Source organism: Eptatretus burgeri, chromosome 9, assembly GCF_056783735.1.
Source record: "Eptatretus burgeri isolate ZD-2024b chromosome 9, Ebu_testis_v1, whole genome shotgun sequence".
Taxonomy (NCBI): domain Eukaryota; kingdom Metazoa; phylum Chordata; class Myxini; order Myxiniformes; family Myxinidae; genus Eptatretus; species Eptatretus burgeri.
Window position 1 is genome coordinate 68,236,841 of NC_140969.1, and position 23,811 is coordinate 68,260,651.

Genomic DNA, 23,811 nt, shown 5'->3' on the forward strand with positions numbered 1-23,811 from the left:
CAAGATTTGGCACATATACTAATGATATTATTGTCTTCCTTAAGAGGCCCCTCAAAATTCGTTTTGATGCATTTTCACAAACTCCAACGGATTCCATTCAAATTCGGTACGATTATGGCTTTTGGTCCAACTTAGGTCATTGGCTATAAATTTTTTCCATAACACTTCCGATATTCGAAAAAAATCCATAAATCGATATCCCTTATGGGATTTTCCATTCAAATCCACTCAAGTTTAAGGCCTACGGGGCACGCAAATTTCCACTTTGCCCCGGGCGGTGCTTACCTCCGCTACGCCAAGCTGTTAGGGTTAGGGTTTGGGTTAGGGTTAGGGTTAGCGACCCTAACACTAACCCTGACCCGAACAGCGAACCCTAACCGCTAACAGCTATTCAGGAAATTTACAATAAAGCCCGGGCAACACCGGGCTTTATTGCTAGCCCGAGCAACGCTGGGCAATACTACTAGTATTAAATAATTCCGTAAATTCCTGTGGAGAAATGGAGTATTTTTGCTTCGGTTGACGGTACGAGCTTGTTTTAACTTCGATTTTAATTTTGTCTTCGGTTTTTGCGATCGCTCAGGACACTTAACACTCAGTTGTAGAAATTCTTGTAAAAATCGGATGTTTTGGAGACGTTTTAAGATTGTATAAAAATATTTCACCCGCCGTATCACGGCTCGTCACATGGCGCAGCGCGCTCGAGCAGACGCATCGTTGAGTCACGTAAAGGTTTTGCGTGTGCGCGCTGACGTCATCGCGCTCGCCCCGGCGTCCTTTCGAGTTGGGGGGGGCGTCGAGTGTGACCTTTACGTTACGTTAATCCGCGGTAACTCGAGAACGGAAGAAGCTACCAATGTCAAATTACACCACGTGATTCAGGAGGGTGATGGCTGGCGCTGATTTGATTTTGGTCAAAGGTCAAGGTCACAGTGAGGTCAAACATTCGATTTTTGATGGTTTGGTACAGAATCATCGTAGAAACTTCTGGTTTACATCGCTACCTTCTCTAGAGACAGCTTTTATTAGACAAGGTCAGATGTAAAGTTGACGATTTCGTAAGTACCAGTCTCTGACTGCTTGTTTGTCTGTCTTTCTGTTAGCAACTTTACGGCAAAACGGCTTTAGCAAACACTATCAAATTTAATCCACAGGTGGGCAATGAACCTTGGACGACCCCATTAAATTTGGGTCCAATTGGATCAAAGGTCAAGGTCAAGGTCACGAAAAGATCAAAATCGTTTTTCGCTCATAACTTCGTCAAAAATGATCTGATTTACTTCAAACTAAGCTTATACTGAACCTTGTTCTATTTGACACTTATAATTCTACCCATTCCTATAGTGAAAAATGCATATTTGTGAAGATCGGTAGGGTCCGAAGTTTTGGGGGTCATGGTCATCGGTTAAAATTACAAATTTTCCATTAAAACTAAAACATGGTTACGAAAATACAACTTTACGGGAAAACGGCCAGCTCAAACACTGTCAAATTGTATCCACCGGTGGGTAATGAACCTCGGATGACCCCATTAACTTTTGGGTCCAATTAGGTCAAAGGTCAAGGTCAGGTCACGAAAAGGTCAAATCGTTTTTCGCTCATAACTTTGTCAAAAATGGTTTAATTGACGTCAAACTAAGACTAAAATATTCCTTATAATCAACATTCAGGTTAAGCATGTATCAAATTTAAATTTGATCCCCAAAATAACTTTATGCCTTCAATGGGTGGGATTTGTTGTGCCTGGTTTATATTTTATTTTGTTTTTTTTTCACAATTTAAGGCTCATGGTTTTGGAAATATATCAAAATTGTAATGAAGAAATTCATAGCTATCAGTGTATTTACATGCATTACAAGGACGTTGGCAGACAAATAAACATGTGGTACTTTGGTTTGAACCCGAGTTTCCGACTTCATGAGCCAGGGGTTTACATGGGAACATGACCTGGCCAACCCGAGTTTTAATGATGTCATAAACGCAATTGCTTCAAAGCAAAGCTACCAGAAGTCGTGAGAGGTCCAACATTCTGGCCTTTCCCAACAAAATCATTGCAGCAAGACCACAGAATGTATAACCTCCATGTGCCTCCATGCCTGGGACGCCACCTAAACCTCCTTCCCAATTCTGGCACCTGAAAATGCACACACATCCAAACAAACACAACTTCACATTTAGGCAGAACACCCATCATTAGTTCCAAAAATATGAACAAGTTGTTACAATAGAGTTGAAGCAAAGGCCAAATCTGGCATTGTGGAGGGATAATTTGTAACACTTAAAATCAGAGAGGGGGCGGGACACTGGGGAAAGCAGAGAGAAGGCGGGACGCTGGAGGAAGCAGAGAGAGGGCGGGACGCTGGAGGAAGCAGAGAGGGGGCGGGACGCTGGAGGAAGCAGAGAGGGGGCGGGACGCTGGAGGAAGCAGAGAGGGGGCGGGACGCTGGAGGAAGCAGAGAGGGTGGCGGGACGCTGGGGAGAGCAGAGAGGGGGCGAGACGCTGAGGAGAGCAGAGAGGGGGCGAGACGCTGGGGGAAGCAGAGAGGGAGCAGGACGCTGGAGAAAGCAGAGAGGGTCAGGACGCTGGGGAAAGCAGAGAGGGGGCGGGTCGCTGGGGAAGCAGACAGGGGGAGGGATGCTGGGGAAGCAGAGAGGGAGGGGTGGTACACTGGGGAAGCAGAGAGGGGTGGGGAGTGAAGGAAGCAAAAAGGGGGTGGGGAGTGAAGGAAGCAAAGAGGGGGTGGGGTATGAAGAAAGTAAAGAATAGGAGGGGAATGTGGTGGAGGGACACTGAATTGGGAGATACCGAGCAGGAGTGGAGCCTGGAGCAGTTAGTTGTAGAACCCATGTCTGAAGATGAAGGAAAGCAAAATGGGAGAAAGGAATTTGGAAGTACACAAGAAGACAACATTTTAAAATTGTCATTATGAAAGGTTTAAATTGATGAAGTGAGAAGGGAGGAGGAAGAAGAGTGGAGATAAGGAAAGAAACTTTGGGGCTGAACAAGTAATTGAGTTGAGAATGAATGATGATAAATGATATTTAATTATTATTTGTGGTCGTTTTGAGAAGGAACAAAAGGAAAAATAGAAGAGAATGGTTTTGAGAAGGAATAAAGGGGGGAAAAAGGGAAGGGTTTTGAGGCAGGGTAGAAAGGGACAAGAATAACGAGGGGAGTATTTAGCAAGACACGGGAAAGGAGTCCCAGGGCCTGTCGGACATGTGATCAGCAGAAAGCGTGATGGAGAAATACAACGCAAGGCAAATAAAGTTTTTTGTCACTATTTTTTTTAAAGAGAATGTGCAAGGAATTGGAGGATGGAGACACGGCGAGTGGGTATGGGGAAAGAGTTGGAAAACAAAAATGTGTCGGCCCAAAACTACACGAGCTTGAGACGCAAGATCAAAACAAATAGAATGAGCACAAAAAATACACAGGAGTGAGCACTCAATATGAAGAACACTCGACATAAACAGAGAACACAAAATTGACGGCAGCTCCTGAAATGATTTCTTAGCTTTTTGGAAGCAGATCACTCGGTGGACCAAGAGAAGTCACCACAAACAGGAAATCAGGAGGAGGAGGAAGTGGAGGAGGGGGTGGAGGAGGAGGAGGAGGAGGAGAAGGAGAAGAAGGAGGAGCAGGAGAAGGAGAAGGAGGAGAAGAATAAGGAGGAGGAGAAGGAGAAGAAGAAGAATAAGAAAGGGCTTTATTCTGAGTGGAAAAACCAGAAAGAAAAATACTGAATGCAAGATCTTTTTTTAAGTTGGCATTTTATACCTGACGACCCAATCAGCAGTTCTTTCAAACAGACCCTCTTCCATGATATTTGTCAAAGATGCCACCACTGCCGCACAATAAACACTCCTAGAGAAAGGTGCCAAGAAAAGGGGAGTGGGGGAAGCTGGCTAGTTAATCAGCAACATTTTGTTTTAAAAGTTTTTGAAAGAAAAACAATTTACATATTTGGATTTTTTTTTATACTGTAAAACAAACTAGGAAGATTATAACTTCTCCTTCTCCTCCTCTTTCCTTTGTAAGGGATGAGGTGCAATGGCACCAAGCTTCTACCCAGCATTTACCACGATACTCCTCCACCTCCATCTCTGTCCTCAGCCAACTCTCTTCACTCTCCAACCACCCCCATCTTATGGATATCCCTTCTCAAACAATCCTCCCATCTCAACCGCTGTCGACCTCTTTTCCTCTGACCTTTCTCCCTCAACCTATCCGCTCTTTTACATTCTCTCTTTCCCCCATCCGCATCAAGTGTCCAGCCCATCTCAACCGGAATTTCACCAACCTCCCCGTCAAACTCATCTGCACACCAATCTCCCCCCCCCCCCCCCACAGTTCATCCATCATCCTCCTTCACTCTATTATTTAATACTCATATCATAAATATTTACCCTGTGCTCGTGACGTACATAGGTATGTCATACGTAGATATGTCGTGCGTGTCTGCATTTTGTTTAGAGCGTACATCGAAAACCATTCAGTGGAGGGAAGTGAAACTTTACCACGTGTTATATGACCATGTAATACAGTGAGTGGTAGCTCTTTTGAGGTCAACACAGGCCATTTTTATAAAATCCTCAATTTTCATCCGATTGACTTGAAATTTGAACAGAATTTTCATAACAGTGACCATCATATATCACGTGGTCTGGCAGCCATATTAGATCTAAGGGAAAAATCTTTTTAAAGGTCCCATGACACCCAAAAGTACTGAAATTGCATATATACAGTATATGTCCTATAGGAGTTTTTCATCGTGATTTCAGATGTGACAATGTTTTTTCACAATACTCGTTCTGTAAAATGTAAAATTAAAAAAACAAACCTCTTCGGGAACGCCCCTAAAAATTCTGCCGAAATCTACTGAAAGGGGCGTAACCCACATGACGTCAACTGCAGGACGACAAAGGCTGCACGTAAATTACTCGGGTTGGTGGTTGATGTGATTCTATTGGCTTCCTGTGTGTATCCACATTCGATTGGTCGACTCAAACGCTTCGTTCATTTTTGCTTTAAAAAAATCAAACATTTGGTTTTGAATAATGGTTGACATGGACTTTGATTTGTCTGGTGGCGACACTGAGTGTGAGAGAAATGAAGGATTTTGGTCTGAATGAGATGGAGAATTGTCGGATAATGTAGTCGCGGGAGTTGAAGTTCAGGCAGCTGGAAATGGAATACGGCCTTACCAGTTCGAGCCCGAAGCAGGACAAGCAGAGGAAAATGGCGATGAAATTTCCGGCATTCATGATGATTGGGAGGACATCGAAGGAAAACTTGGCAATAACAACTGGTTAGACTAAATCCTATTCGTAATTCAATAATGTAAATTCGACTTGCATACTGCTCGATATCAGAAATATTTTAGTGAGGTGATGTGACCAGCGCAGCGGACATGTTGCACCGCGGCGAATGAATTGTAAGCAAGACCAGCGCATGTCATCGGCCGTATCTCTCCGCATATAAAACGAAGCAATCTCGCTGTCTGGATACGATGAAAACTTGTGTGCAGAACACACCTTGTGACACAATTGTCTAGAGTAGTCTGATAAGTCTGACGTTCTGTTGCATTTTTATTTATTTTATTCCTACTGTAGTCATGTAGCGCCAGTAGAAAACAATGAAGAAAAGAGAATAATAAAAGAAAGCTACAGCATGTCAGATTTATCGACCTAGTCGGACGGACGACGGATTTAATCGGACTAGTCTAGACTCTAGAGTTGACAAGTAACTTGTATTAGCATGCACACAATGTATAAGTCAATGCGTAAGAGTCCCGAGGCTATGAGGCCGTGTAATAGGAGTATCGGGGATTTGAGGTAGCGTGAAGTGGGCATTTTGTCAGATATCCAAATGGACATTTATTGTCGTCATTATATTTTTTATCTTGGGTGGGCATTGGTATTCCTGTATTGTTACTTGTTGTTTGTAAGCTTCATTGCAAGGGTATACACAAGTCAACAAAAAGATTTCTTTTCTGTTGCAGTTTTCATTTCTTTATGCAGGTCTGCTCATTATCTTTGCACTATATGTATATATTTATATTTAATAATTGTACTTTACATTTTAATTGCTGTAATATTTTGGGAAAATTACCATGTGCAGTCAGTATTAATTCAATTACAGTATTGCAAAAAGTATATTCGTTTATGTGCCGGTGCAAACTGTATTATTCTGACACACTTGTACAGTAACAAAATATACTCCTCATGTGCCTTTAAAATGCATGTTGCCTACCCGATACCTTTGGCGATGTGTCAGAGAAGCAGGGACATTCATTATCTGAAGCGAACCCTACCCTACCAGGCATACAGTTGACGTTTGTGAAAACGTTGAGATTTTAAAGAGCATATTGTCCTCGGTGTATAGATTTATTTTTTTTGCTGCCACCAGAAACATGCTGAATCACCAATATTGTCTTAAATTAGAAAATTCTGAAATGAATTATGCTTGCTCCCGAATTAAAAGGTGATTCACATGCCAACGGCTTTGGTATAAGTGCATATACAACAACAGTGCTGTTAGCTTGCCTCCACTTGTAATTTATTTCTCATAACTTAGACATAGCAATACCAACTAGACATTCATTCATCAGAAGACGATCAGTGAGATTGCAAACACATGTGCACAATGCATTTGTACGTACTTTATACGGCGCGCGACATCTAATCAATCCACTCTGTGCGAGTCGCGTTCTGGAAATGACGTGAACGGTCACGTGACCTGCGATTCGCTGAAGTCAACTTTTTTGAGGGGCGGGGCATAGCAAGTTGTGAAAAGCACGAGAAATGTTCAAAATATTGGTCTAATTATCCCATTTTTGATTTTAAAAATGAAACATGGGTGATTTCTTCACGAGGAAGGTCAAGTTAATATATAAATAACCAGAAAGTTTTGAGTGTCATGCGACCTTTAAATCAGTGTAAGGGAAACCACTTAACTGATCAATGCAAACTTTAACTACTTGATGAACTACCCACGAGAAAATATGGTTTGATAAAGATGACTTCATCAGTCACATGGTCTGGAAGCTATATTGGATCAAAGAAGAAAAACCATTAAAAAAGGTTTTTTATGGTTAAAATTTTTTTTTATTTGTTTTTTAAAACAAGTCCTCAAGATTGTGTGGGGTATGTATTCTAAAAATTCCATCGAGTTGATTCAGGATTAGCTTCATGAGTCGTGACAAAATATATATTTTAAACAAATAAACATGAAACAAGATAGACTCAGAATGCTCATGTGGAGCAAATTGAAGAAGAAACCAACAAAAATTAACATTAGACAAAAATAAAAAATAAATAAATAAATTCAGAGCAGATTTGATTTTTTTTTTTGGTATTTTGTTTTTCTTTAGACTATTCATTGATAACTACCTGCCTTTTGTGATCACAGACTCATACAACCCACTGAAGAGAATTAAAAGACTGAAAGGAATGGATTAACAATTTTATATTCCAACAATGCAAATTGTCGTTTTCATTATTGTTCCATGGAACACACAAAACATGTCTGTGCAAATATGCAACGTGCACGATAATTGCATGTTACTTCCACGACGATGTGACAAATGGCAACAAAGTATACAGAAACTCAATGTGAAATCTTCTGCAATGCCGTATTATTTGCAAATGTGCCTTTGGTTGGCCGATTTGGCATTCACCTCCAAACACAGCTAACGATGCGAGGATCACACGCCCAAATCCCACGCAGTGTGCTCTCATTTGTCCATTATCTGTTGATGCTCTTGGAAAATGTATGGGAAATTACACCAATGTCTCCTAATGTTCCTGTCATGCATGAAACGAAGTAAAACAAACACACACACACACACACACACACACACACACACACACACACACACACACACACACACACACACACACACACACACACACACACACACACACACACACACACACACACACACACACACAAGGGTTCTGTTCTACCTTCTATAACCCACATATGGAGATAACAACCATGGAGATTGCTGTTCACGGCACAGCTTCTCCAGCATGGCATGTTTGTTACTTACGAAATCTAAAGATTTCGAAGGATATTGATGCCTTCCGTTTCTGTTTGTTTGTTTGTTAGTTTGTTTGTTAGTAGGCACGATAACTCGAGAACGGAAGTAGCTACCAATGTCAAATTACACCACGTGATTCAGGAGGGTGATGGCAAATGCTGAATAGATTTTGGTCAAAATGGGTCAAAGGCCAAGGTCACAGTGAGGTCAAACATAATTCCGTAAATTCATGTGGAGAAATGGAGTATTTTTGCTCCGCTCGACGTAACGAGTTCGTTTTAACTTCGATTTTAATTTTGTCTTCGGTTTTTGCGATTGCTTAGGACGCTTAAAACTCGGTTGTCGAAATTCTGGTAAAAATCGGATGTTTTGGAGACTTTTTAAGATTGTATAAAAAATATTTCACTCGACGCGTCACGGGTCGTCCCATGATGTAGTGCGCTCGAGCAGACGCGTCGTTGAGTGACAAGGTTTTGCGTGGAGAAATGGAGTATTTTTGCTTCGCTCGACGTAACGAGTTCGTTTTAACTTCGATTTTAATTTTGTCTTCGGTTTTTGCGATCACTTAGGACGCTTAAAACTTGGTTGTCGAAATTCTGGAACAGCGATGAATAACTGACATATATAATAAATAATAAGTCTTTTATCAGATTCTTCTGAAAAGTAGTACACCTATAATCTGGCATATCCTGCTGGTACTGAATCACTTTTTTAAAAATAAAAACAAAAAAAAATGGAATTTTTATAAGAAATCTAGTTTTTGTCTGGGACTCATTATCTGCAAACCACAGTGAAAAATCGTAGACCACAATGAATTCAGAATTCAAGCTCCCCTTGGGCTTCTGACCGATTCATGCTTTTATTAGACAAGGTCGGAGGTCAAGTTGACGATTTCGTAAGTACCAGTCTATGACTGCTTGTTACTTCCGAAATCTGAAGATTTCGTAAGTATATTGATGCCTTCCGTTTCTGTTTGTTTGTTTGTGATTGACGAAATCTAAAGATTTCGTAAGTATATTGATGCCTTCCGTTTCTGTTTGTTTGTATGTTTGTTTGTAGGCACGATAACTCGAGAACGGAAGAAGCTACCAATGTCAAATTACACCACGTGATTCAGGAGGGTGATGGCTAGTGCTGATTAGATTTTGGTCAAAATCGGTCAAAGGTCAAGGTCACGGTGAGGTCAAATATTCGATCTTTGATGGTTTGGTACAGATAACTCGAGAACGGAAGAAGCTACCAATGTCAAATTACACCACGTGATTCAGGAGGCTGATGGCTAGTGCTGATTAGATTTTGGTCAAAATCGGTCTAAGGTCAAGGTCACAGTGAGGTCAAACATAGAAAACATTCGATTTTTGATGGTTTGGTACAGAATCATCTTCGAAACTTCTGGTTTGCGTCGCTACCTTCTCAAGAGACAGCTTTTATTAGACAAGGTCAGAGGTCAAGTTGACGATTTCGTAAGTACCAGTCTATGACTGCTTGTTATCTTGCCAAAACCAAGTTTTTGCAAGATGTTAGTCAGCTTGTATGTTTTTTTTTATTTTTTTTTTTTGTCTGTAATCACGTATAAAAATTCTGCAGAGCACAGTTATCATCGGAAATTTTTGTAACTTCGCATATCAGAGGCCTATAGAGGTCCCTTTCAGTGCACAAAATTTTGAAGGTCAAGGTCAAAGGTCAAGGTCACTTTTGCGCAAATCAGGGGAGTCGACGAAACCCTTATTTTTTTGAGTAATTTTGATTGGATCGTCTTCAAACTTCATGGGAATATAGTGCATGGTCTGGCGCTCAGCTGATTAATTTTGGGTGGCGATTGGCCTTGACCTTCATATGTTTTTTTTTTTTTGTCTGTAATCACGTATAAAAAATTCTGCAGATCACAGTTATCATTGGAAATTTTTGTGACTTCGCATATCAGAGGCCTATAGAGGTCCCTTTCAGTGCACAAAATTTTGAAGGTCAAGGTCAAAGGTCAAGGTCATTTTGGCGCAAATCAGGGGAGTCGACGAAACCCTTATTATTTGAGTAATTTTGATCGGATCGTCTTCAAACTTCATGGGAATATAGTTCATGGTCTGGCGCTCAGCTGATTAATTTTTGGTGGCGATTGGCCTTGACCTTCATGGTTCGCGCCTGAGGTCAAATTTTCAAGTTTTAGGAACCATATCGTGTAGTACCTCAAATTGAACACCTCGATGAGTGCTTTCTAGATATGTCAAGCTTGAGACATTATGACGTCATTTGGTGACATTATGAGGCAAACGCATATTTTTCATGGTTACTCTGCAGAACGATTCTCATCGGAATCTCTCGTCGGCAAATATTCCTCAAGGAGTCGCTCCTGGTGGATAGCAGCTCTGTTCACCTCAGTGTGACCTTAAAGAAGTCACACATGGTCACATTTTGGCAAGATATGGGTCACCCTGCGGGTGACATTGTTTTTTTTTGTTTGTTTGTTTGTTTGTTTGTTTGTCGGCACGATAACTCGAGAACGGAAGACGCTACCAATGTCAAATGACACCACGTGATTCAGGAGGGTGATGGCAAGTGCTGATTAGATTTTGGTCAAAATCGGTCAAAGGTCAAGGTCACAGTGAGGTCGAACATCCAAAACATTCGATTTTTGATGGTTTGGTACAGAATCATCGTAGAAACTTCTGGTTTGTGTCGCTACCTTCTCGAGAGACAGCTTTTATTAGACAAGGTCAGAGGTCAAGTTGACGATTTCGTAAGTACCAGTCTCTGACTGCTTGTTTGTTTGTTGAGGCGTGAAGCAGTCGATAATTAAAAGCCAATTATAATGTTAATAAAAAAAACCAGCAACCAAACTAATATCATGATATGTATAACCGTGCTGGTAGACGTACCTGATGTCAACTTCCCCACCCTCGTGCATGCTGAATGAACCGTCACTTTGGCACATCCGGAAGAGGTAACGTAGCAGAGAATGCCTACGGGGGACCGTGAGGAAGCCAAGCAGGGAAACAATGGGCAGCAACTGCGTATGCAGTGAACCAGGAAAACAAGTACATTACCGACATGATAAGGTGCTCCAAGACCACTTTGTTGAAACAGTAAACCAACCCAGGAATATCCAGGAACGTTTTCTCTGTCGTTTGGTTACAAAGCTCGACATTGACAAGTTTTGTCGAAAATCAAGTTCTCGTGTATTATTGTATCCATGTAATGACCTTCCAATCTACAAATGTATTGTTCTTCTGAGTCCTAACTTAACTTTATGTTGCAGATGTATTTCCTCTTTCAAAATTTATCAAGCAAAAGGCCATCAGTAAAAATTATTTGATTAAAAATAAATAAATAAATACGACATACATTTGAAATTACCGGTTAAATAATCAAGCAATGGCTCTTAGAGCACCATATAAGCGTTGAGATAAATCATTCATTTTAACAACTAGCAAGTTGCCCGTGCCTGCACAGGATTCTAAAGGGATGGGGAAGGCAAAAATGCAAGTTGCGTCTTCTGTCATCGAGCCGGCAAGCTGGGAGCAACTTCACATTTATTGCCACATCCAATGCAATTTCAATGCTCTAATGGTGGTGAGGTGCTCCATTTGAAACTGTTTGTTCGATATATGTATCATTTTGATGGCTAGGGTTTGCAATGAATATTTGTATTGGTGCCAAAGCCAGTGACCAATTGGAAATGAATAGTAGGATTACCTGTCGATTACATTGTAAGCCTCCGGGGTTCCAATGATGCAGAGTGCACTCACAGCAGCATATGTAGGGGCAAGGTGTGGCTGCTGGCCCGGACCTCCACTAAAGCCCCCTGATGGGTCCTGACACTTTGCCAGGAATTTGCATACACTGTGGAAAGCACAAATCATCAGGCACTAAAATACAATAAAACCTTCGATAACCTATCTGTTAATGCAATGTCAATTGTAATGTTGACCACAGTCACAACAGGGTCTGTCTTTGTGGTAACAAAGGAGTTTGTCAACTATAGTTCAAACTGTACAAGGTGAACTGCAGACAAAAAAAATTGGGTGAAAAAAAGGGGGGTTATGTAGACAATGCCATGGCTGTATGTCAAGCTTGCTTTTCTTGAATGCAAAGGGTGCCCTTAATGATTTTTTGAATGAAAAAAAAGAAACATGTTTTGTTTTCTGGCAGAGAGGGAGGGTACGTGTTTGGTGGGGTGGGGCGGTAGAATGTAAGGTCGAATTTTGAATTTTAGATTTTTCATATACCCAATCAGTTCACAGAACATACCTATTGATAAAACGAGACAATAAATTTTCGCCAAAATAATTCCCAATGAGCTAAATACAGCATCACACAAAAGTAGAAAGCCACTCGGTAGAGCGCATACCTCCGCCAAGCTAATGAGTTTACGTTTTGTATCACACTGATGGGCTGAATTTGGATTCGGACCTGAACGAAAATTTAATCAGCTTGTTGCTGTCACCTAACCAACTCATCCACAACATTTTGAGATATCATGCGATACATCGTTTTAGCCTGATCACTCGATGGTGAAGGATAACTTAAAACATTCTCGGATCCAAATTCGGATGTGGATCTTCACCAAAATCGAATCAATTCTTCCAAGATATATGCCCAACCTGCCCACCAAGTTTCGTCCGAATCCGTCCACAACTTTTTGAGATATCCAGTTCACAAACAAACAAGCAGTCATAGACTGGTACTTACGAAATCGTCAACTTGACCTCTGACCTTGTCTAATAAAAGCTGTCTCTAGAGAAGGTAGCGACGCAAACCAGAAGTTTCTACGATGATTCTGTACCAAACCATCAAAAATCGAATGTTTGACCTCACTGTCACCTTGACCTTTGACCGATTTTGACCAAAATCTAATCAGCACTAGCCATCACCCTCCTGAATCACGTGGTGTAATTTGACATTGGTAGCTTCTTCCGTTCTCGAGTTATCGTGCCTACAAACAAACAAACAAACAAACAAACACACACAAACAAACACACAAACAGATGACGGAAGTCATCAATATACTTACGAAATCTTTAGATTTCGTAAGTAACAAACAGAGACAGAGACAGAGACAGAGACAGAGACAGAGACAGAGACAGAGACAGAGACAGAGACAGAGACAGAGACAGAGACAGAGACAGAGACAGAGACAGAGACAGAGACAGAGACAGAGACAGAGACAGACAGACAGACAGACAGACAGACAGACAGACAGACAGGGATCAAAACACAACCTCCATCCACCTTCAGTGGTGGAGGGAATAACAACTGCTGAGAGATGAAAGAAAAGATAAAGAGACCAAATTGATTGGAAGGTAAAAAAGGAATGTTACTTACTCTGACGCAACAGTCTCAGGGATGGGCTCGCCCAGCAGCTCTAGGCTGTGCAGGATCCAAAAACAAAGCCATGGACGGCTTGCATCGAGGCACTGGATCCAAACACAACACAGTGACATTACTCCATAGATTTGGCATTCTACTACAAGAATGAGAAGAGTATGAATAATTAAATCTGACGAGGACTTATTTGGTGAGCAAAGTTAGGTGTAAAATATGGCTTATTTGAACTTATAACGTGCAATACAAATGTTCTGTACAGTATTTTCCATCTACAATAGGAAAATGTATCCAAATACATGTTGGAAACAACTTAGTCATCCTACTATATATGATAAGGCAATTCCCTATGTGTATATGTGCACTTCTGATAATTATAGAATCAAACGGCTGGACCAATCTCCACCAAATTTTGCATACGTGTGGGGGGTACCCAGGTCATGGGCACAAAATAAACCCCCAATGCTCTCCCCCCTCCACTCCCAGGAGACGACATGATCTTCACCACAGTCCAAGAGGTTTACTGACGCCTGCTGGAGGAACGAGGTATTGCGGATGGGAAATGCTGCTGATGAAAAATAATCCTCTTGCTCCGAAAGTGAGTGGGTATGGCTAGTTTATGAAATAGAAAATATTTTGGAAAGTATGGATGAGTTGGAAAAAAAAAAACCAAGGCCATAATGCTTCATTTTTCGAAAAACTTGAACTCTGTGGCAATTTGGTAAGAGCGACCGCTCCGAGTCTGGAAAGTTGGAGTTTGAATTCAAACCTTAGCCTGGTGTTGGCTTATCGGTTGAGGTGGCTGCCTTAATATCTTAGCATTGTTGACTCAGCCCGTCATCCTTCTGATTTTGGCAAAATGAGTACCAGCCTACTGGAAACAGGAGGAACTGCATCAGTGGCACAGCCACACTCTCGGCAATGATGCAACCAGCACTCACAGGCTGCATATGAAATAATAATAATTCTGACGCTGGCTGAATCATACCAACGACTTTGAAAATGGTATGTGCTGTTTCCTTGCCTGACGCTCAGCATTTAAAGGATAGAGCAAGGACAAATAACCATTGCTTGGCATCCATGGAAAGGAAGAAAATTCTCCTTCATTGCCCCACTGAGTAGTATAGTGAGAAAAGCGCAATCATAAAGATGGTGTCGTCGGTACCGAGAGTACTCCGGGAAGTTGCATCACTTCCCCGAGCTCAGTGACTGTTTGCCTGTTCATCTGACGTCGTCTCATGAATTTGTTTGCATGTGCACGTGAGATTTGTGTTTCAGCTCATCCAAGAGCCTTAGACCCTGAAATAAATAAATATAAATTTAAAAAAGTGCTGCAACTGTTATGATTTGCAATGAATAAGTGAAACGTTTATGCAATGGGGAATGAAAGAAAGAATGTCAAAATCAAAGGTTGTTTTGATAATTCGACAAACAAAATGAATGAGCAATTGATTTAAAAAAAAAAATAACATCAAGTACATTAGATTGTTTTGCTAACCATTTTAGAAAGCCAAGCACAGATGAAAAATTATGACTCCCATATTCAATTGTTCGACACCAACATTAGCACTTGAATAGAACGGACTTGAGAACAATTACAATCTGGGACAACATGAAGGACTTCACAGATTCATTACTTCATAGGCAACAGAAAGCTGCTTCAAGCCTCGCTTCAGGTAGAAATAATGTTTCTCCCTCAACAGAATTGGCCTGCAAAAGGAAAAAACAACAATTTCAGATGACATGAAAACAAAAAGGGCAATAAAAATGACAAATTATCATACATCAATCATAATTATCATTAATCAAATAATTTTCTGAAATTTGTTTTCACTTGGAAGTTGTGGGTTATGATGTGTAAATAAAGGAGGAAAAAGTCTGATTTAGTGTAATTGAATGCCAGGCTATAAGGCAACAAAAGGTGACCATTTTGAAAGGGGGTGGAAACTTTCTATAGGCACTGTATTTTAAAACACACACACACACACACACACACACACACACACACACACACACACACACACACACACACACACACACACACACACACACACACACACACACACACACACACACACACACACACACACACACACACACACACACACACACCTATCTATTTAGCAATAGAAGAATCAAACAAACAATATATTTGTACAATAGTCCTCCCAACATGATTAATAGTAGATATCATCATTTCAAACTAACCCTGTACACTTCACAAGCCCCAGATATGTCCTTACCATCGGTGCTCAGAAGCACCCAAACCAGATACAGTGTCTTCCTCAGGGAAGTCTATCCGATACATGCAGCTCCCACGTAAGTCTGGCTGGCACAAGCTTTGTGTATCATTTTCACATAATGAAGATGTCCTTTGCCTAAGACTTGGCTCCTGTTACTTGGTTATGACGGACAGCATCGTCTTTCCAATTGTAGGCGTCCATTAACTAAATAACCAAGCCTGCCTTGTTCAAAGGAGGTACTCCCACAAGGTTCAAGTCCATTCACTGGTTGTGATCCGTCGGCGGTTTGTGACACACGTCCGTCCACTTGGACCTTGCACCGGGCCACATGGTCGAGAGCTCACAGTGCAGGCAGTTGCCCGTTCAGCGGGCTGAGAACATTCTCCAAGCCTTCCGTTGTACAGAGGCACAGCCCTTTCTCTCAGGTACTTTCCCAAGTATTTTTGGCTTCTTTTAAAAGCTGTGCATTCTATTTTAGGTAACAATCCTTATCTCACATACATGATATACTTTATGATGCCCTGAACTAGAGGTTTCTGTGCATGCGCACCGAGCATTCTGGGACATATTGTTGCGGGGCCGGAACGTCGGCCGCAGCCTGTCTGCTAGACTGGATGGAGCCGCAAGTCTGCTTGACCGATCGCCCGGAATTCAGATCGTCACCCCGGATAAGTCCGGAGTCGACGGGTCCTTGTTTTGGACCATGAACGGTCAATATTCCCACCACGTGGTACAGGGTTATTCGCCAAATCTTCAAAATACCTAGAGACCACGTGGTGATCTACCGAGTCTTCACACCCTCGACGGAACTCGTATGGAAACAAGCCGCTTAGCACGCTCGTTCCGTGTGCGCTTCAGAGCGGTTTAATCGCCGAGAACCGTCGGTCCGAATTATCCTGTGACAACGGCAATGGCCAGCTAATCCCTCACAAGCGACACACTCAGTCAATGCAAGAATGGACACGAACGAGCTGAAAACGTTGAACAAACGGGGTTTATTTATACAATAATGGGGAACTAGGGAACACAGAAGAGCAGATTTAAACCGAATAAAGCAAGGCAATGCAAATATATACAGCGAGCACTTAGACAGTTTTACTACTTAACTGACTGGCGCCACGAACACACATACGCACACACCCAAAGAATCGGACCAAATGATCTTGAGGCCTAACTCGGACCTGTCCGCTTCGTGTGATCTTCAAGAACCAGGTCCTCGGAGCAGAACCGGACCCCCAGCATGATCCGGACGATCCAGGCGAACGAAGTCGGCAGGACGAAGGCCGGCGGGAGAAAACCCTCCACGGCACCAACCACTCCATGCACAGACGCCCTTTTAACTCAATCGCCCTCTGCGCAGATGTTCACACTTCCCGCCAGCACCAGAACCAGAACCTGTGCGCGAACTCTCACACTCTACAAATCTCACACTCTCACTATGTCTCTTCGAAAGGACCGTTTACAAAACCCCCCCATCCACTTTCTCAACAATCCTCTGGAAGAAGTCTTTTCTTTCAAGCTTCTGGGTCTCACTATCTGCCATGACCTTTCCTGGGAAAGTCACATTTCCAACCTTGCCTCAAAAGCCAGTCGCCGACTGGGAATCCTCCGTCGTGCAAAGTCCTTCCTCGGCCCTCTTGAGCTCCTGACCACTTACAAAGCTTTTGTCCGTAGCCTGATGGAGTACTGCTCTCCCCTCTGGGCTGGTGCTCCTGCCTCCCACCTTTCTCGACTTCACGCTGTCGAAACCAGGGCTTTTAAGATCATTGGCATCTCCCGCAATGAAGCTGAGTCTTTGGGCCTCTCACTCAATCACCGCAGGTTGGTCGGTGGTCTTTCTGTCTTCTACCGACTCCTCTCCAGCCTTGCCCCCCTGCTCTCTCTGCGATTTGTCCCAACCACATTTCCACAGGGCGCTCAAGGTCCGCCAACAACCCCCTTCTGGTAAAACTACCAAAATCACGAATCACTGCTCATCTTCACTCTTTCATTCCTCTTTTTCCCGCCTTTGGAATAAACTTCCTCACTCTATTCTTTCCCATTCTTCCCTTCAGGCTTTCAAAACAGCTGTTCACCACCACCTCTTATCTTCCCCCATCCAAATCCTCGATCTTTTCTACCCCCGATAATCCACCCAAGCCCACTTCCTTCAATTCTCCTGCTTTCCTTCCTGAAAGTCCCTTTAATCTCCATCTTCCCTCGCCATGTTCCCCGTCCCATCCCCATCCCTCTCCCTTCCACAGTTCACCTGTGTCTGTTCCCCAATGTTTTGTCCCTTCCACTCCCGCCCCTCTTGTCTCATGCCTCCTTGCTGTGAGTTGTGTGTTAGCTCTCATACGAGCCTCGACCAAGGTATAAAAAAAAAAAAAAAAAAAAAAAAAAAAAAACTCCTTGCCAGGACCAGAACGGCGACGAACGTGCAGACCGCACCAGATCCAGAACTCTCTCGCGCAAACGCGCAGACCGTGCCTATAATTATACCCCCTGCTTCGGAGGGGGGGGCTCCTCGCGACCCTCCCTCTCTCACTGGCTGGTTTTGGCATGCAAAGTCACTTTTTGTCTCTCTCACTGGCCAAAATGGGCGGCAAACCCTTTGATTGGCCCAGGGGCGTGGTGACGTCACGCGGCCCCCTTTCCTCCTGTCGCGGGCCCGGATTGGCTGAGTGGCGGTCACCCCACACGCTGCACGCCGATTGGTCGAGGGTCGCTTCGCGGCTCCTTCCCGAACTCCGCCTTCTTCCAAAGGACCGCTCCTCACACAGTTGGGGAAGTTGAGCAACATGTTTCTGCAGGGGCTCCGCCCACCCGACGTCGGCCAGAGCGCGGTGAAGGAAGCGAAGTGACAGTGAGGACGATGCGGTGTTATAGGCGTTGATGTCGGTGGTGTAAAAATAAACGAAAAGAAAACCTGACTATTAAAATAACTCCACAGCGCAGGAACATTTTATTACCCATTAGACGAGGGTCGGGACCCTAACTGGCAACATGTACTTACCGATATAACTGATCTAAAGGACCTGTATGTTGTGCGCTCATGGCCTCCAGATGCGCAACAATATTACATCATTTTGAAAGTCATGTATTCCACATTGGGACTCCGCTTTTCCTCTCTAATCTTATTATTTCCTTCTGGTTTTGTAATTTACTGAATGATCTTACTCTTTCACCTTCCCCCGATAACTTCATACGTCACAAGAGTCCATCTACAGATTATGTATGTGGTCGATGAAAAATTTGAGAGAATGAAAGGAAGGGGTGAGAAAAGGAGATAAAGGGGGAAATCGATGTTGTGGGGAGACAGGTGTAGCAAATATGTCGATTGCTCCTGTAATAGGTACTGTACCTTCATGCAACTTAAAACCTGATTTTATACCTACCGAGGGACAATATCACAGTTTGCTTCAAATGTGCTGCACATTTTTTTCACACTTTCTTCAACACGTTTCTGTTGTGGGGAAAAAAAGAAACCAGAATATGATATTTGTCGTCACCAAACACAAATTGTTCACAAAGACGAAGGAAAAATAGGTTTCAAATTGTACACAAGACACCTTCCAAAACAACAAGGAGCTGATACTCGGGGTCTCCCACATTTTGGGTGGTATAGGGAATAGATCTGTGTAACATGAAAGTTAAATCTTGGAACGGTTTTTGAAATATCGCGTACGCACGCCACATTACCGAGATGGTTGTAATGTCAACATAATTCAACCAATCACAGCCGTGATCTAATCATGTTGAGATAATGTCATAACGAATAGATATCTGCAACATGAAAGCTTAATGTTCAACGTTTTTTTTTTTTTGAAATATCGTGTACACGAAAGTACATGGACGGAAAGATCAGTCGGTCGGGTGGTCAGAGCTCATTTTAATGTCCTGTCTCCGATCTTAAGGCCCGGTCACACCTTGACGTTTTAGTCAGCGATGGCAACGTGTTAAAATTTATGTAAAACGCTGGCTTACGTTGAACTTTTGATGTTTTTTTTTAAAGATTCGGACGTATTCATAGCGACTTGGTCTTATGTATAACGCATTGGTAACGGACACAGAACGTTTCGTTGTGTTATAGATAACTTATACCAACGAATGCTGAACCTATTGTTGGCCTACACAACCGATGCCCAACGATAGTCTAACTCAGGCATAGCGCGTTGCACGCATCGCCGACGATGTCGTGACGTAGCCTATTAAAAAGCTGACGCACAACGATTCGAATCATAACTGCCGTAGAAATGGAAGGGTCAAAATCGCGGTCACACCTTGGCGATCTTGCCAGCGTATGCCGACGTAACAAAAAGTGTGTCTAAAACGTTGGGGCACGTCGAATACGGTATGGGTAAGTTTGGTATGCGCGAGTAGAACGCTAAATACGCTATCATAAGTCGTAGTAAGTAGAGTACGTCAAGAAATTTTGAACATGTTCAAAATTTTACGACGTACTCGGCGTATGACACACGTTCCGCATGCGATGGGGATAAGTTTTACACACGATATGTGGACGCTTACACACGTCCACAAAGGCTACTTATAAGCTACTCATAAGTCGAAACACGTCGCGGTAATGTCTTTTTTACGCGAAACTTATTTCTAACTTATGTTTGACGTGCTTTGAACCAATTCTTTACGTAGTCCCAACACACATCGACGTATGTAGACGTATTCCAATGACGTCTTCCGGTCGACAAAAAAAAAAAAATGAATGTGTTTCTAACTTACAACTGCCATATAAAGACGTGTTCCCAGCGGTTTTGGGAATTGGTATATAAAAATGGTGTTCATAAAAGGGGAACCCAACAGTGTTTTCGAGTCCTTTTTGAGTCGATGTCCATGTCAGCAGTATCAGTATCAGTATCAGTATCAGTATTAGTATTAGTAGTAGTAGTAGTTTGTTCATGTTGGCAGTAGTAGGTGAGTGTGAGGGGGAGGGTGTGGGTTATGATGGATCCTCCTTGCGTCCGCGTGTCCACGGGTAGGTTCATAGGCTGCCACTCAACGATTTAAATGGCTGCATCTCCACTATTGAAAATAGACGCTTGCGCTCAACAATTGGATTTTTTTTACACTCAACGACTTTTAAACGGTGCCACTCACCTATTTTCATTGTTTACAATGAACGATTTAAATTGCTGTCACTCGCCTTTGTTTTTTTTTTTGTTTTTGTTTTTGACGCTGGGGTTTGGAAATTTGAAGCGTTTCTTCTGAACGTGTTAAAACGCTCAAACTCGACTATTTTAAATAGACGCTGCCGATGGACAATTGGAATCATAGCCAAGCTAGACATCGAAGTGTGAACATCCTCGTCATGCCGAAGAAAAGTTTGAAGAATGCTGCAAATAAGTGTCCTGGCCGTGGCAGTGGACGCTGACGCAAGGACGATCCATTATACCGACGTCTTTCAGCCTATGAGTAACTTAAAAGTAACGTCTGTCGACGTGTGGCAACGATCGCGTAACGTGCCAACAACACGTTAATCATAGGTAGGAAATAAGTTTCGGGTACTCTAAACATTACCTCGGCGTGTCTCAACTTATGATTAACTTACAAGTAGCATGTGTTGACGTCTGTCAACGATCGCAGACCGTGCCTACAACTTGTGGCCAGCGTAGCGGAACGTGTGAGTCATACGCCGACATACGTCGTGAAATTTCAAGCATGAAAAAATTTGAGGACAACCGAAAAGTACAACGTTTAAAGCCAACGTACGACGACGTATGGCAACGTACTACGACGTATGCCAGCGTGCTCTCAATGTTATCAAAACTTACCCATAACGTATTCAACGTGTGCCAGCGTTTTAGAAAAAAAATTCAAAAATCGGCATACGTTGGCTAAAACGTCAAGGTGTGACAGGGCCTTAATGGACAAAAATAAGAAAAAAAATTTCATAGAACTGTATCCTCTGAAGTCATGCAGAAAAGACGAAGTCTTCTGATGCCTGAGCAATAACATGCTTTCTATTGGGTTCATTGGCACACAGGGATTGTCTGTCTGTCTGGCTGTCTGTCTGTCTGTCTGTCTGTCTGTCTGTCTATCTGTCTGTCTGTCTGTCTGTCTGTCTGTCTGTCTGTCGGATTAACCTTTTGTGGGCCTGGCACCAAACATATTTGAGTTGCCATTTGGAGAACCATTGTAACAGACAGAAGATTGTCACTGAAGTCCCATAAGTACTTTTATGAGTAAGTTTATTTTCATCCATTGCTGATTTAAGCTTGTGTTTCTGAGAACTAATTAAACATTTTTTTTCATCATTTTTGTTTATACTTCTCTAAATTAACTCTCCCGCTCTGCCTCTCACCCACGCCTAGGCTGACGGCACCATATCTCCAGGAGAGATGGAGACAGAGGGCCCGCGAGAGGGCTAATGGAGCCCCCCAGTACCCCGGAGCCCGCAGATAGCCCAAAAAGCAGCAGCGGCAGCAAGCCAACATTGCTAATGCAGCCAGACATTCGGCAGCAGATTGTGGCTGTGATTCAGCACATGTAGCCCAACCAGGCCGATTTGGAGGGAAGAATGAAGGCCGAGCTAAGCATGACAGAATGGGATTAGACTTGGGCCAATATGGGAGCCAAGATGAAGGCGAATGAGACCGACTTGACCAATGTGAGAGCAGAGCTAACGGGACAATTTGTGGCTGGCAAAGCCAAACTGGAGGAAGGGATTAGGGCCGAGGAGATTAAATGTGCCCGGAGAGTAGCAAAAAGGGACATAGTGGAAAGTGTGGGGAGAATAGAGATATTAAAAGAAAACATGGAGGCAGCACCAATAGAGCAAAATAAGAGGGAAATGGGACAAAGGGATGGAGAGATAATGGAACCAAGGGAAAGGAAAATAAAATAGGAGAGAGGTTAGAAGCAGCTCTGAAAGAAGGAGACGAAACAGAGATGAAAGAAATTAAAATTTAGAGATCAAGGAAAACAAAACAGAGGAAGCATCAGTGGAAGGAGAAACTAAAGTCGAAGAGGAAGCACTAGAATGAGTTGGGGCAATGGGGTGCGAAGTGTGTGCAGCCCTCGAGGTGCAGGTCTCCGTACTGGGAGAGCCAGAGGAGAGACATGATCACCACGCAGAGACGGCGATTGCCACCAGGTACGCGGACACGCCCTGTAATGGTCGAAATGGGCCACTAATCCAGGTAACAGAGAACTGAATGGGGATGGGGACTCTTTACGGGAGATTGTGTATGCTCGAGTTTGTGGGGTGAAGCCCGATCGTGAGCGAAAACCAACCCTGCATTTTTCATTGCATTGTCCAAAATGACTCCATCTTTTCCGAGTGAAGGTACGTTGAGTTTCCAAATTGAAGTTGAGTTTTTGGGGGATTTTTCTCCTGGTTTAGCTACTTCCATGCAGTAAAGGCTGGCAATCCATTTTGCTTTGCTTTATTCCACCGTCATTAGAATAAAAAGCGGTTTGGAAAATAACCTCCGGCCAAACAATAGAACTGTAACCAACACCAAGACTGGTGTGGCTTCATGGTTAGGGTGGCAGCTTGGGATGTTCGTGTCCAGAGTTTGAGTCCCCGGCGGTCATTGAATTAACATCAGATGGGGTCAACTCAGCCTGTCATCCTCCTGAGGTCGGCGAAATGAGTACCAGCGTACTAGTAGTAGGGGCACTGCACCAGCGGGCGCAGCTGCGCCCTCGGCCAACGATGCCACCTAGAGACCTTGTGCTGCACATGAAGGAGAGGGAGGAGCACTGTACTCATGTACTGTCGTTTACCCTAAACATTACGGAGGTATTTCAGTAACGTCCTTTAAAAGACGGGCACAGCACAGACAGACACAGACACAGACACAGACACAGACACAGACACAGACACAGACACAGACACAGACACAGACACATCGTGTTTCACCATCACCCCTTTCAGAGTAACTAAATAAACAACGGTCTCCTTCAGAGTCGGTTTTAATCTGGTGGAGTAGGTCTCTTTCAAAGCACAGCTTGCTACAACACAATGGGCCGTCTCTCCCTGGAACCTGGAACTCAAGACCGCGGCAACACGCTCCTCGACCTCGCACCTTAAATCGGGAACACAACATTGAAATCTCAAACAAAAGGTTCAACGTCACAAGAGCCAAACGTCACAAGAGCCAATCGTCACAAGAACCAATCGTCACAAGAACCAAACGTCACAAGAACCAAACGTCACAAGAACCAATCGTCACAAGAACCAAACGTCACAAGAGCCAAAC

The 23,811-nt window shown here is 43.1% G+C and overlaps 1 protein-coding gene across 1 annotated transcript in view; it reads right to left on the reverse strand.

The window, feature by feature from the left end:
- Positions 1 to 23,811, reverse strand: part of FNTB (farnesyltransferase, CAAX box, subunit beta) — a 40,757-nt gene that overhangs the window by 16,340 nt on the left and 606 nt on the right. The window contains exons 2-8 of the mRNA XM_085895557.1: positions 18,988 to 19,055; positions 15,005 to 15,077; positions 13,368 to 13,459; positions 11,739 to 11,885; positions 10,922 to 11,005; positions 3,782 to 3,868; positions 2,005 to 2,134 (exon numbers count right to left, since the gene is read on the reverse strand). Coding sequence (XP_085751683.1) covers positions 2,005 to 2,134; positions 3,782 to 3,868; positions 10,922 to 11,005; positions 11,739 to 11,885; positions 13,368 to 13,459; positions 15,005 to 15,077; positions 18,988 to 19,055 — 681 coding nt within the window. The remainder of the gene's footprint in view (positions 1 to 2,004; positions 2,135 to 3,781; positions 3,869 to 10,921; positions 11,006 to 11,738; positions 11,886 to 13,367; positions 13,460 to 15,004; positions 15,078 to 18,987; positions 19,056 to 23,811) is intronic.